We start from the raw sequence: 15933 nt of genomic DNA on the forward strand, positions 1-15933 counted from the left end.
AGAGTATGCCATCTGTGAGCTGTCCATAATTTTCATGGGCCTATAGACTTTGTATGGGTAATTTTGATCCTTAACTCCGATCAAAAACGGACGTGTCTGCATGATTTTATTGTGCACATTCCGTAAAAAAGGACAGACTTGTTAACAGCTTCATAGACTACAAAAAATATATTTTATTCTTGAAGGTCTCAGAACATTTACGTGATTTACGGACCAAAGCATGAGGTCTTATGATGGTGGGAAACCTTTAGAATGTGTTGACTCGAGGCAGGCATGCGGTGGATTTTCCATTGTAATTGATAGGTGGAAAATCTGCAGTGCATTCCAGTAAAAAGAAAAGGGATGAGATTTTACTAAACTTTATCCACATGCTGCTGGAAAAATCTACAGCAAAAATGAACATGCATTGCTTAATTTACTTCTGCAGCATGTCTGTTTATGTAGCAGGGTGAAATCTGCAGCGCAAAATGTGTATGTGTGATTGCTCCTCTAATGGTCTACCAATAGAAGTAGAATGTCAGCTAAGTGACTGTCCGATGCAAAAATAGCGTATTTTCTCAGCGTGCCCAGCATGCTAAACAAATTACCGGACTCAAATTGGATTCAACAGAGTCTAGAAATGTCCAATCTGTTTGGTTTGAGGAACCCACATTTTTGGTTCTCCTTTGCAATTTCACTAATATTTTATATAATAATTGTAGATGTTTAAAAGACAAATTTTTAGACATAACATTTGTAGAGTCTGTAGCATTTTTTAAGGCCGAATTCATCCGTCTGTGAACACAGTTTGTGTGTGGACTGTAATGTGAGGACCTCCCTCATGTCTCCCAACCTGGACTCATACATGCCTTAAAAAAAAAAAGGCTGTTGAGATCACTTCAGGAGCCCCGCAGCCGATCCTTGCATCGTGATGTGTACATGAAGTGCGAAAAACTGCTGTGTGAATCCAACCATAGGCCACGTTCACACTATTAGTATTTGGTCAGTATTTTACCACAGTATGTGTAAGCCAAAACCAGGAGTGGGTGATAAATACAGAAGTGTTGACGTGTTTCTATTATACTTTTCCTCTGTTCCACTCCTAGTCTTGGCTTAAATAAAGAAACTATAGGAGAGAAGAAGCACACATAGGGTCTTATCCGACAATTTCAGAATCTGTTAATCAGAAAACTGCTCACCTGGTGCCCCTTTGATAGGGCATATAAACGTCAGCTGCCGCAGATCCACGGGTCAACAATTGACCATATCAGGAACCATACAAAGGATTTTTGTGGATATTGTCCTCGCAGCTGAACAAATGGAAATAGGGACGTATTGATGAAAAGGAATGGTAGTTTTATTCAACGCGTTTTGAAGTCTATATATGACTTCTTCCTCAGGAAATGCCACACACATGTCTGTGCAGTTGAATGAAATCTGATGTATCAGTCTGTGGAGAGGCTAGCTTTTGAGATCTAATTAAACTAACTTCTAAGAACCATCAAAATCATGAATGTGAATGCTAGTCAATTTTTATTCCAAATTAGCAAAAAGTATATGTTCTGTTAGTTACAAACCAAATTTAAGCCAAAATAAAAAAATTATATATTTATTGAATTTAGACAACGTTGTTTGTTACACTCATAAAAGATACATCCTAGACTTTTTTATGACGTTGCCTGCGAGCAGGTGGTGCACACAGCTCTATAACACGGGAAGATGCATTTGCATGCTTAGCGGCAGGGGAGATCCGGAATGGGTCAAATCCTTCAAAAATAGCCTTTCGGGCTTTCGGCTTTGCCAGCTGGCAGACTCTGTCTGAGGCTTGGGTGTGGAGAGCAGATGCAGGAACATGCCGTTGTACTTCCAGGTCATGCTGGTATTGGTAATGCTCCAATTTAGGCACTAAAACAAATATTTTGTATATGTTAGATTAAGAAATAGATTTTTTTGTTGTTTCAAAAGTTTGGCAAACTTTTATTCCTAAACAAGTTTTGTATAGAGATTGTGGACACATTATAACTAATAATTGTAAGAAAAACATTCCCAGATACAGGAGACCAGGGCGACATTCCCATAATGAGTATTTGGCTAGTTTTCCATGTTGCAGTTTTCTGCAGCTTTTCTGCACCTATTAGCTAAAATAGATTACTTGCACTTTTCTCCCTGAGTCTGTGAGTCAGTTTTTTACATGCTTTTTTTTACAAGTTTTTGTTGCTCTGGGTTTTGTCTCTTGTTGGTAAGTCATGTTTAAAATTAAGGTGCTTTCTTTTAATATTTCCTAGTATTAGTATATAGAACTTTGTTGATGCAAATGTGTGGATTACATGCGTTGTTAGTGCGTTAATGCAGGGGAAACGCACTAAAAATGCACATGTGGAATTTCCATATTCATGCAATTCTACAGGGAAAATCCACACATAACACTCAGTGTACTCACAGGACAAATCAACATGTTGAGGATTTAAAAACACCTTGCAGGTCTGTTTATGCAGTGGAAAAAAACAGCATAGTGGGCATGAGATTTATACAAATACTTTGCTGGAATTGTAAGAAGCTGCATTTTCTGAGCAGTGAAAATATGCAGCATCAAAAACTAGTGAGTCTAACCAGAGTATGCTATATCCAGTAACAGTGAAAGTTTGGACACATCCATTCATGAAATGGTTTTCCTTGTTCTTATTGGAAATATGCACATTGTAGACTTAGGCCGGCGTCACACTAGCGAGTTTTACGGACGTATGAGCGCAGAAAATACATCCAGAAAATACGCATTGCACACGGCCCAATGATTCTCTATGGCCCAGCTCCTATCTGCCGTATATTACGCATCCGTAATATACAGTCTTGTACGGCCGTAGAAAATCGCAGCATGCTGCGTTTGTCAGCGTATTGCGCAAAAAATACACCAATGAAAGTCTATGGGGGCGAGAAAATTATGGATTACACACGGACCATGCGTGTGACTTGCGAGAAATACGCAGCAGTGTTCTATTGAAAAGCCGGTAATTCAGTGCGGTGTACAGTAAAATAACACTGACAGAATAGAATAGGTAGAATAAATGTGTACACATAGAATAGGTATATATATATATATATATATATATATATATATATATATATATATATATACTGTATACACAAAACAAAATCGGAACAGCATCAATATTACCGCAATTGTAGTGCAAAGCTTTCCAAACCAATGGTCCAATGGCTTCAGTTATAAGAGAAGAAAAGGAAAACATCACACAAAAAAATAGAAAAAAGTGGGCTTTTAATGCCTGTACGGCGTGGCAACGTTTCAGATATGATATACTTTTTCAAGCCAGTGAGACATATATATATATATATATATATATATATATATATATATATATATATATATATATATATATATATATATATATATATATATATATATATATATTTATTTAATTCAGCGCTAGATAGCAGAACAGCCAGTAATTCAATTGCCATCTTTTGCTATCTCCTTCACAAACCCGACAGGATATGAGACATGGTTTACATACAGTATACCATCTCATATCCCTTCTTTTATTACATGTTCAGAATATTTTCCCAGGCTCGAGTTCATATGAGTTCATCCAGCAGGGGGCGCATCACCGCGACTCGAGGTAACTACAGTACATTCCCCTGCATTCCATTCATTCACCAAGTATTACAGGCAGGAGCACAGCTGCATTAGCAGAGCTCCTGGGTGTAAAATGATTTAACCCCTTCAGATGGATTTACAGCGTAGGACAAGACTGAACGACGGAAGGTATGGAATATTGTTGTTTGTTTTTTTTAACTTTATTTCAGGTGACAAGGGTCTTCAGGTGGATTGAGAGTATAATAAAATATTAAAACACCATGTGTCTTTATTTCATTAAAATACTTTTTAATAATGTGTGTGTTTTATTAACCATTTCGTACTATTGGATTAATAATGGATAGGTGTCTTATTGACACCTCTCCATTATTAACCTGGCTTAATGTCACCTTACAATAGCAAGGTGACATTAACCCTTTATTACCCCATATCCCACCGCTACAGGGGAGTGGGAAGAGAGAGGCTAAGTGACAGAATAGGCGCATCTTACAGATGTGCCTTTTGTGGGGTGGCTGGGGGCAGATGTTTTTAGCCAGGGGGGTCCTATAACCATGGTCCCTCTCTAGGCTATTAATATCTGCCCTCAGTCACTGGCTTTCCCACTCTGGTGGAGAAAATTGCGCGGGAGCCCACGCCAATTTTTTCCAGGATTTAACCCTTTAATTTAATAGCTAGAGACCCAAAATTTTGCACACAGACAATTGTTACATTAGTAAAGAGGAATATGTAATAAAAGAAGGGATATGAGATGGTTTACTTTATGTAAACCATGTCTCCTATCATGTCAGGTTTGTGAAGGAGATAGCAAAAGCCGGCAATTGAATTACCGGCTTTTCTGCTATCTAGCGCTGTATTAAACATAAATATATATATATGTCTCACTGTCATATATATATATATATATATATATATATATATATATATAGACTGTATATATGTTTTTAAGAATATTTGAGCCGATGGATCCATGATATGTCCATTTTGCAGGCCTGAGCAAAAAAAATCGCTGTACGGAAGCCATATGGATGCCATACGGATGACACACAGAGAAATTTGTGCGTAAACATCGCATCCTCGCATTGAATACGGAACAATGTTTTGGGACAATTACTGCGTATTACGGCCGTAAAAAAACGGACCGTATTTTCATACGCATAGTGTGACGCCGGCCTTAGACATAAGGCAGAAGAACTAAGAAGGAACACATATGGAGACGAGGAGTAAAGAAACACGTTGGAAACAAGCCAGAATATTTTAATTCTTAACTTCCTCAATGTACCTTTGTTTTAGGCCACATTCACACCTTCAGTATTTGGTCAGTATTTTACATTATTTAGTTGTAATCCTAAACCAGGAGTGGAACAATCAGAGGAAAAGTATAATAAAAACACATTCACAGGGCCGGTTTTAGACAAAGTGGGGCCCTGGGCAAAACTTTAAAGTGGGGCCCTAAATGCTCACATATTTCACCATAACACAGAAACATTTTGGTTGTATTTATATGCGCTGAGTTCAGGATGTAAAACAAGCGTGATCAATAATATAGAAGTTGTACATCGCTTGTTTCCGAGTTACTTTACACTGGCTGAGGAAGAATGACAGGGGCAGAACAATCACTAGTAGATCAACAGTATCATGTTATCAGCAGCATATCTGCAGTTTTCACCAGGCAATGTGCTGCTGAGAACAAGGATTTTTGTTTCGGCATAAACTAATCACTTGATGAAAAGGTAGCATTTTGCTTGTTTAGCAAAATACACCCCATAGTCCTCCATATAGTATAATGCACACCCCATAGTGCTCCATATAGTATATTGCACCCCATAGTCCTTGATATAGTTTAATGTGATTGATATCCCTCCATATACTTTAATACATTCTCCATAGTCCTGCATATATTATAATACACTCTCCATAGTCCAATGCACTCCCTATTGTCATTCATATAGTATAATATGCTTCCCATATCCTCCCTATAGGATAATGCACTCCCCATAGTCCTCTATATAGTATAATGCACTCTTCATAGTATAAAGCAACACATAGTCCTCAATAGAGTATAATGCAGCCCCCTCATAGAGTATAATGCAGCCCCCTCATTGACTGTAATGTACCCCCACGCACAGTATAATGCAGCCCTCCCACAGTATAAAGCAGCCCCCCATACAATATAATGCAGCCACCGCTACACACACAGCATAATGCAGCCCCCTACCCCACACACAGTATAATGCAGCCCCCCACTTTATACACACTATAATGCAGCCGCCCACCACATCCACCACACAGTTGAATGCATCCCCCCACACACAATATAATGCAGCACCTCCACACATAGTATAATGTGACACCCCCCACACAGTATAATGCAGCCCCCTACACAGACAGTAAAATGCAGTACCCCCACCCCCTACACAGTATAATGCATCCCCCCATATTCATACATTATTATGTGGCCCCAACACAGTGTAATGCGCCCCCACATAGTATAATGTGCCCCCACACACATACAGTATAAAGCAGTCCCCCCACCCCCACACAGTATAATGTGCCCACACACAGTATAATGCAGCCCCCATACACACACTGTATAATGCAGCCCCCATACAGTATAATGCATCCCCACAAGCATACTGTATAATGCAGACCTCCCACACAGACTATAATGCAGCCCCCTACCTCATTCCCACAAACAGTATAATGCAGCCTCCCCATCCCACACACAGTATAATGCAGCCCCCACCCCACACACAGTATAGTGCAGTCCCCCCACACACAGTATAACGTATACACATACAGTTGAAACCAGAAGTTTACATACATTATATAAAAAGACACATATGCATGTTTTTCTCAATATCTGACATTAAATTCATATAAACTTTTCCCATTTTAGGTTAATTAGGATTACCATAATTATGAATATTTGCCAAATGCCAGAATAAAGAGAGAGAGAATGTTTTAAGGCATTTTTATTACTGCAAAGTCAAAAGTTTACATACTTTTCATTAGTATTTGGTACCATTGCCCTTAAGCTGAATGACTTGGGTCAAATATTTGGGATATCTTTCTATGCGCTTCTCACAATAGTTGGTCGGAATTTGGGCCCATTCCACCTGACAAAACTGGTGTAAGTGATCCAGGTTTGTAGGTCGCTTTGCTCACACCTGCCTTTTCAGCTTTGCCCATAAATTTTCAGAATGACTGAGATCAGGGCTTTGTGATGGCCACTCCAAAACATTGACTTTGACTTTCAGGTCATTGCCCATTTAAAAGACCCATTCCACCCAAGGTTTAACTTCCTAGCTGATGTTGCTTCAGTATTGCCACATAAACTTTTTTTCTCATGATGCCATCTATTTTGAGAAGTGCACCAGTCCCTCCTGCAGCAAAACAACCCCACAACATGATGCTGCCTCCCCTGTGCTTCACAGTTGGGATGGTGTTCTTAGGCTTCCATACTTCTTACTTTTTCCTCCAAATATTACAATGGTCATTATGCCCCAAAAGTTCAATTTTAGTTTCATCAGACCACAGAACATGTCTCCAAAAATTAAGGTCTTTGTTCCTGTGTGTATTTGCAAACATTAATCTGGCTTTTTTTTGTTTCTTTTGGAGTAATGGCTTTTTCGTGGCAGAGTGGCCTTTCACCCCATGTTGATACAGTACTCTTTTCACTGTGGATATTGACACAATCTTACCAGCTTCCACCATCATCTTTACAAGGTCTTTTGCTTTTGTCCTTGGGTTGATATGCACAAGTTGGACCAAAGCACATTCATGTCTTGGAAACAGAGCCCATCTCCTTCAGAAGCTTCCAAACGCATGACATCATATGGGCAGTACAGAATTGTTTAAAGGCATAGTAACCTTAGTGTATGTAAACTTTTGACTTTGTAGTAAGTAATAAAAATGGCTTAAAACATTCTCTCTCTCATTATCCTGGCATTTGGCAAATAATAATTATAGTAATCCTAACTGACCTAAAACGGGAAAGGTTTATTTTGCTTTCATGTCAGATATTGAGAAAAACATGCATATGTGTCTTTTTATATAATGTATGTAAACTTCTGGTTTCAACTGTATATACACATACAGTATTACTTTAGTATAATGCAGACACACACCCACAATATTCACCTCTCCCCGTTCCTTCATTGCTTTGGCTTCTGCAGAGCGTCTCATCAGCTCCACTGCTGGCACAGAGTGGCGCATGATGAAGTGAAGTCATCACGCACCCGCTGAGTCAGAAGCAGAGGGGGAGTGATGGGAGAGGGAGCGTTATCTGACGTTCTTTCCTCTGTCATTGCTTTCAACTGTCTCGGCATCTATGATAGCCATTAGCAGCACGCCACTGGCTTGGGGCCCCTGGGGGAACGGGGACCCTAGGCCGCTTCCTTAATCTGCCTGCCCCTAACGCCGACCCTGCACGTGCAACACTTTTGCATTTTTCACCCACTCCTGATTTTGGATTACAAATACTGGTGTAAAATACTGACCAAATGCTGAATGTGTTAACATGGCCTAACTCTGATCTCTGCGTCCTGCACACACGGTATAATAAAAATAATACACAAACATATCCTTAATATAAATGGGCTTTAAACCATGTAACTCAGTATCCCTATTGTTATAAAAAAATGTAAATGGGTGGTTTACACAATTATCTTAGCAAAAATGGATAACAAGTATCCAGAGACACCACTCAAAAAGAACAAGAATGAAAAGGTAAATAAAATGAATTTTTATTGAACAAAATACACATTAAAATTTAAAAAGAAAATATGAATCAAGAAAATGCCATTATACATGTATGAGGAATAAAAAAATTGAGGGTATAATCAAGTCAACATGAAGCGGAACAGAATCAGGCCACAGGTATTTAAATATAATAGTGGCAAAGACTTCATGTGGTCAGAAGTAAGTGCATATAAAAATATATATCCCGCCAAAATTATAATAAATCACTGACTGTGGTGGATAAAATCGAAAACTTAACTTTGAATAAATCGTGATTAAATAATGAAACAATTAATCCACTGTGCTTGTGTGCAGTCTGATTGATAAGACCCCTATCAAAAGGGGGTCACAAAGGACACTAATATATAAATAATTAGCACTGTATTTACAGATTCATGGATATCCATTTCAATTCATAGGGAAACATCACGAAGTACCATTTCTCAAGGGAAGTGCTCAATAATTCTTTCACTATGCCCTTGTGCTGAATATGTAACACCGCATCACTCCTATTAACTAAACAGCCTATTCAAAGGCCAACTGTCAGTAAACCAAAGTACTTATGCCATTGCACATTGCCCCCAGAGGAGGAGTATTTCTCCCTGATACATATTCTACCTGAGATGTCAAGCCGTGATGTTAGGCTGTGTGACACCCCCGTATTCTCGCCTCAACACGTTTCGCCCTACACTCTTATATTAGGCTACATCAGGAGGCTTAACTAAATTGAGATTAAATTTCAGGGTGTGGAAAAGACTAAGACATCCCCTAGAGGAGGTGATTTGGATACCAGGATTTTAAGGAGAGAGGCCCAGTGAATATTTAGGTTAAAGATGGTTATTTCATTGGGTCGAAATGAATGTATTCCTTACACCCTCTTTATATAGTTGTCAAAGAGCTCCCTAATGGATACTGGGTTCGTATTATCAGCAATGGCGAATTGCAAAAATGGGGGGATGGGTGTTAGGAGTTAGTGATAGTACAGAAGTGACTGTTAATATGTTTATATGGGACACTTGAGATACAATTTTCATTTGGGATAGAGGTGGAATTTTGGTAGGTAGGGCAGTGTGCAATATTATGATATTAGCTCCTATGGAAACCCTCCAATTTTGTTCCCATTAGTAAAATATGTTAGTTAGAGGTATCAAAAAACCTTTTTATGTGGTTAGGAGGTTGGATGAAATAGATTGAGGGTATATTTACTAAAGAGAAGTTTCACCCTCTCTATTACCTCTTATCTTGAATAGAACTTTGATAGAATGTAGTCACTGATACTTCACTGGTTTGCTTAAATATTGTATATATTTCCCTCATTATATTGTTCATGTACTGTATGCTAAACTGTCAGCTAAAAATATCGGATGTAGCGCTGTTTATGTAATATTTTAGTGTTACCATTTGGTAGCCTCTTCCGTGATTCTATTTCTATATATGTCACCTAGCGACAGCCATCGCCCGGCTGACACAGTGGCACCGTCACTACACGTGGCCTTCTCTTATTGGCTCCTTGTTAGGGAGCTTTCGGTTGGCTAGTGCGTGTGCACATCAGTGTTGGGAAGCGGGGCATTGTTTATATAAGCTCGGCTTTCGTGCCGCCGTGCGCGGCTCTCATTGTAGCCGGGAGTAATAATCTCCAATGTAAATACTTGAGCACAAAGCAATGGGGTTAAGCCTCCTGATGTACCCTAATATAAGAGTGTAGAGCGAAACGCATTGAGGCGAGACTATAGGGGTGTCATAGAGCCTAACATCACGGCTTGACATCTCAGGTAGAATATGAATGCACTAGTCCAATTACAAATACAGGGCCGGGCTATACTGCAGTGGTTTGATAGAGCCTTAACAACACGCTTCAGGCAGATTGTGAATATTATTCCCATTCAAATGAAGGGATAGCATGTGCATATGAGAGGTGACATCCATGGACTGATTATATGAGTGTATTAATTTCAGTCACTGGATGTCACTTAATTATATCTAATAGGTATTGGAGCCAACACTGTATGAGGGAGAACTACTCTGCTGGGGGCAATGTGCAATGGCATAAATACTTTAGTTTACTGACAGTTTGTCTTTGAATAGGCTGTTAGTTAATAGGAGTGATGCGGTGTTACATCTTCAGCACAAGGGTATGGTCAAATAATTATTGAGCACTAGAGATGAGCCACCTCCCTAGTGTTCAGGTTTGGTTCAGTTCGTCGAACAGGGAGATGTTCGCCGAACTGTTCGTCGAACTGTTCGACGAACACCGTCGAACCCCATTGAAACCAATGGCAGGCAAACACAAATGGAGCGCCCCCACACCGCCGCAGGGCCGAGGGGTACCCGGAGCCGGGCCTCTAGTTCTCAGTCTCGGGGTTGTCACGGTGGCTAGACCCGGTCCGTGGCCCTGTCCGTCAGTGGGGGACGTCCGGTGTAATAGGTGGTAGTAATGGTAGCGATGTAGCGGTGCGGTTGTGGGGTGTAAGTCGCGGTAAATAACGAGGACACCAGGTTGCAGTCTCTTTACCTCTTTACTGGAGATCTCTGAGTCCTCAGTCCAGAATACGGTTCACCAGGCTGCGCAAGTCCGGCCGGTCCAATGGCACCTCCAGAGTTCTCCTCTCAGGTGGAAATCGGTGCCTTCCTTCTAGCGCTATGTGTTGTAGTCCTTCCCTGCTGTGCTCACGGAAAGTAACCCCACAACGGTTGTGTCTGTTTCTTAAGTTCCCTCACAACTCGATTTGATGTTCCTCTGTAATCCACCCCTTCCCTGTATTCAGGTTGGAATGGCACCCGTTTGTCAGGTAGGCCTGGAGTTCTTCCGGGACCCTAGAGTCGCCCCTCTCCCGCAATTGCCCCCCAAGACTTCATAGGTGATATGTGGTAGACAGCCCGCCTGAGACCGACTGTCCTGCCGCTGTTTGGAGTATGGCTTGAAGCTGTATTCTAATCCACTCCCTCGGCGTTCCGGCCACCGGTATTGCGCCTCAGCAGGGTGCTGCCTCTTTCAACAAAACCCCTGCTGGTATTCTCCTTCTGCTTGATCTCGTTTCTCACTCAGCACAATCTATCTCGCTTCTAGTCCTTTCTTGAGTCCCGCCGCTTCCAGGAGCCTGCGCGGACCCGTTACGTTCTTTCAATGCCAAGCCTCTGCCAGGATCCCACCCCTGGCAGAGACCCTACAGTCTCTCCCTTCACAACACCCTCTGCCACAGGGTGTTGCTCCGTTCAATCCCGTCAGCGTTCTCTCTAACTTCCTGCCTGACCCCCAGTTTTACCCACTATGGTGGGGAGTGGCCTAATGAATAGCACCCTTAGCTCCCCCCGGAGGCCCAGCTGTGAAACATATTGGTGTCTGTGATACCTGATTGGAGGAACTCCTTCAGTGCCATCGAACGTACCATGGCTCCCCTTAGTGGCGGAGCCACAGTACTGCAACGACCAGGACTCTGGGGCGCTGCACTCCCCCCTGGTTAAACACAGTACTCCGGGACTGGGAAGAAAAACAACAATACAGATTAGCAAAAAGACATACAATTTTGTTGAGTGCAAAACAATAAGTATACTTGAACAGGCTTCCCTTTATGGGAGGTGAGGACACTTTAACGTTACAAACATAGTCAACATTGTAAATTACAGGCTATACATAACTCCTGTTACCCAACCGGGTATTCTACTTAGTGCAAATTCTGGAACAATAATTTAACATTGCCTTCAAGAAACATACACTCTTAGTTTACCAAAGGCCTTCCTATAATCACATTACAGGGTAAGGTAACTTCACATTCTCCTACTTTGAACCTGCAGGACCGCCTGTCCCTATGGCACCAGACCTACTGCCTCTCCTTTCTTTTACAGGACCGCCCCGTTCAGCCAGAGCCTACTGCCTTTCGCTACTATACATAGTATAGACATAACATTCCTTTCATTTAAAGAACTCTGAGCCCGCTCTACTCGGCTCCTTTAAGGACTCACTCTCTAACCCCTACGGGTTCACTTTCTGTCCTCAGCAACAAAGTAACTTTCAATGGGGACGCGGGGTTTACCTTCTATCCTCACCTTCATCATTACTTCTTTACTTTCAGCTATGCAGATCTCTACTTCTACCCCTACGGGCTCTCTGCATCTTTTCCTTTTACAAACATCATTTTTAGATTTCACAAGTCAAACAAATTAAGCACATATAACTTTTTCATGTAAAACAGTTACATTCTTTTCAAAGCATCATCACGGCATTACTGTTCTGCAACAGTATCTCTCTCAAGTTCAACTCTTCACATCCCCTTTAAGAGGGGACCAGGTCTTTCTGAGGTAGCTCGTCTTCTCAGCCTACCAGTCTATGCAAAGGTTCCGGTACTGATATCTTCGCAAAATGTCTTTAACCAAGACCAGTAGGAAAGGTATCTTCGCAAAGTGTCTTTAACTAAGACCAATAAGCAAGGTATCTTCACAAAGTGTCTTTGGCTAAAACCAGTAGGGAGCACCTTTGAGAAGGTGCAAACTATTTACAAAGAAAGTTCGAATCATGCACAGTCCATGATCACGGCAGTTTGTATAACTTTGTGCAAAAACTTCAGAAAAAGGAAAACAAACAAAGGGGATCCCGGGTCAACAGAGGGATCCATTAACCCTGGGCGGGTTTAGCAGCAACTTAAAGGAATAAAAGACAAACAGTAACTATTTACATTTTCACAAAGCAAAATCTTACTCTTCTTTCAGAAGTTTCCATGAGGCGCCACCTGGCGGGCGGACCCCTGCAATTCAGGTTTCAGGTCCACTCCCGCTGCCAGATACACCCCATGGGTTCGGGTCTGTTGCACGACCAGGTCGTGCGCGGCGATCAAGGTCTGTGTCCCCACTTCTCTCTGTGCTGGTACATCCGGAACATCGGTCACTCGAAGGGGCACCTCCTTAGGCACGACGGTGGTGGCGGCGATCGGGTGGCAGATCGCAAGTTCTGTGGTCAGGCAGGTGGGGCCGACCAGGGTGGTTACAGATCGGTCACACGGCGGCACTTTGGCCACAGGGGCTGGTTTCTCTTTCTTGTAGACGTTCAGAGCGAACCACCCCTTTTCCCCAAGATGCCGGGTGTAGGTAACACTGTCTCCCGGATAGAGGTCTCGATCGGGGTGACCCTCTCTAAGGTGTGACTCGACATCCCGTCGGTTAACAAAGACCTCCGCGTATAGCCCCGGTTCTTTAATGAAGCCCCAGCCTCTTTGGAGTTTAAAGACGGTGACGATGCCCTGCCTGCGCGGGGCCTGGTGAGTGGTGGGGTCCTTACGGGCCCGGTCCTTGACCGCCAAATCTTTTTGATGGTAGGCCTCCCGTTTAGCCTGATGTGTTTCCTCTTCCTCTCGCCACCGCTGTTCTAGCTGGATCTGGTATTCTTCCCAGCTTAGGGCCTGTACCATTTCTCCCTTCTGGGTCTCCACCCCGGGGAACCCCATGAGATTGGATCCAGGGTTCACCCAGCGGCACACCGTGCGCTCCGCGCTGACCTCACACGGCAAGGGAGTAGGGGTGATTGGGGCTCGCATACGGTGTTCCATGCCCGTGGCTTCCTCCCATGGTAACAGGCGCTGAAGTCTATGGGTCCCCGGGAGAGGTGGTGCTGCTACGGGACCCACTAACACACCCTCTGCTGGTGGGGCAGGATCGGCGGACTCACCCACTGGTACGATCCCACTTTCCGCAACAGGTCCCGCTGGTTCTTCCGATGTCCGGGAATCCACTGCCGGTCCCACCTGATGCGGGGCCTGGACTCTTACATGCAGTTGGAGGAGCTGGTTATATAAATCCTCCATCTCGGCTCTCAGGAATTTGGTGTTATCCACAGAGGACAGGCTGCTGGGCTCATCCGGGTAGTCAGGGGAGACTTCCACTTCAACCCCGCTGTCGGGTTCGGAGCTGCTGGCCATAGCGTCCTCCACGTGGGTCGCTTCCTGGTCTTTTTCCCGCTCTCTCCTGCGTGAGCAGTTTCGTTTTCTCTGCCTCCGCCCCCCATTAAGGATTTGGAGGCGGATCTCTGCTGCTGACGGACACGTCCTCACTGCACAGAAATATTTAGACTGGGCGGCCATTATTCTTCGCGCTCTCCAGCTCGTCTACGCCCACTCCACGCCCCTCTTCTCTTCCTGCGCTCTCCTCAGCGCTGCAATGGCGGCGGATTTTGGCGGCAACTGGCGCAGCACAGTCTTTGTAATAAAGTACAGTCTAAGCACAACAGATCACAGTCTCTAGGCACACATGACCTGATTCTTCAGGCTTAAGTAGATCCTGTTCGTGACGCCAAGTTTGGAGCGCCCCCACACCGCCGCAGGGCCGAGGGGTACCCGGAGCCGGGCCTCTAGTTCTCAGTCTCGGGGTTGTCACGGTGGCTAGACCCGGTCCGTGGCCCTGTCCGTCAGTGGGGGACGTCCGGTGTAATAGGTGGTAGTAATGGTAGCGATGTAGCGGTGCGGTTGTGGGGTGTAAGTCGCGGTAAATAACAAGGACACCAGGTTGCAGTCTCTTTACCTCTTTACTGGAGATCTCTGAGTCCTCAGTCCAGAATACGGTTCACCAGGCTGCGCAAGTCCGGCCGGTCCAATGGCACCTCCAGAGTTCTCCTCTCAGGTGGAAATCTGTGCCTTCCTTCTAGCGCTATGTGTTGTAGTCCTTCCCTGCTGTGCTCACGGAAAGTAACCCCACAACGGTTGTGTCTGTTTCTTAAGTTCCCTCACAACTCGATTTGATGTTCCTCTGTAATCCACCCCTTCCCTGTATTCAGGTTGGAATGGCACCCGTTTGTCAGGTAGGCCTGGAGTTCTTCCGGGACCCTAGAGTCGCCCCTCTCCCGCAATTGCCCCCCAAGACTTCATAGGTGATATGTGGTAGACAGCCCGCCTGAGACCGACTGTCCTGCCGCTGTTTGGAGTATGGCTTGAAGCTGTATTCTAATCCACTCCCTCGGCGTTCCGGCCACCGGTATTGCGCCTCAGCAGGGTGCTGCCTCTTTCAACAAAACCCCTGCTGGTATTCTCCTTCTGCTTGATCTCGTTTCTCACTCAGCACAATCTATCTCGCTTCTAGTCCTTTCTTGAGTCCCGCCGCTTCCAGGAGCCTGCGCGGACCCGTTACGTTCTTTCAATGCCAAGCCTCTGCCAGGATCCCACCCCTGGCAGAGACCCTACAGTCTCTCCCTTCACAACACCCTCTGCCACAGGGTGTTGCTCCGTTCAATCCCGTCAGCGTTCTCTCTAACTTCCTGCCTGACCCCCAGTTTTACCCACTATGGTGGGGAGTGGCCTAATGAATAGCACCCTTAGCTCCCCCCGGAGGCCCAGCTGTGAAACATATTGGTGTCTGTGATACCTGATTGGAGGAACTCCTTCAGTGCCATCGAACGTACCATGGCTCCCCTTAGTGGCGGAGCCACAGTACTGCAACGACCAGGACTCTGGGGCGCTGCACAAACACATACAAACACATGGAAAACACATAGAAAACACCTTAAAAGGTGTCCTAAAGCTGACCAACTGCTCAGAAGACACAACAAACACATGGAAAAGTCACAACTACACATAGTCATGCGAAAAGAAAAGAGGTGGAGGAGTAAAAGGAGGAGGAGACAC

At 43.8% G+C, this 15933-nt stretch overlaps 1 protein-coding gene across 2 annotated transcripts in view; it reads right to left on the reverse strand.

Annotated features, from left to right (window-relative positions):
* Positions 1 to 1506: 1506 nt before the first annotated feature.
* The window catches only part of SPMAP2 (sperm microtubule associated protein 2), a 307731-nt gene continuing 293304 nt past the window's right edge, over positions 1507 to 15933 (reverse strand). Inside the window, exon 7 of one of the 2 annotated variants that reach the window (XM_077281087.1) lies at positions 1507 to 1884. In XM_077281087.1, the coding sequence (XP_077137202.1) occupies positions 1637 to 1884 (248 nt within the window). In that variant the 3' untranslated portion in view covers positions 1507 to 1636. The remainder of the gene's footprint in view (positions 1885 to 15933) is intronic. The other variant, XM_077281095.1, reaches the window with a different exon arrangement.

The sequence above is a fragment of the Ranitomeya variabilis genome, chromosome 1, assembly GCF_051348905.1.
Source record: "Ranitomeya variabilis isolate aRanVar5 chromosome 1, aRanVar5.hap1, whole genome shotgun sequence".
Classification (NCBI taxonomy): domain Eukaryota; kingdom Metazoa; phylum Chordata; class Amphibia; order Anura; family Dendrobatidae; genus Ranitomeya; species Ranitomeya variabilis.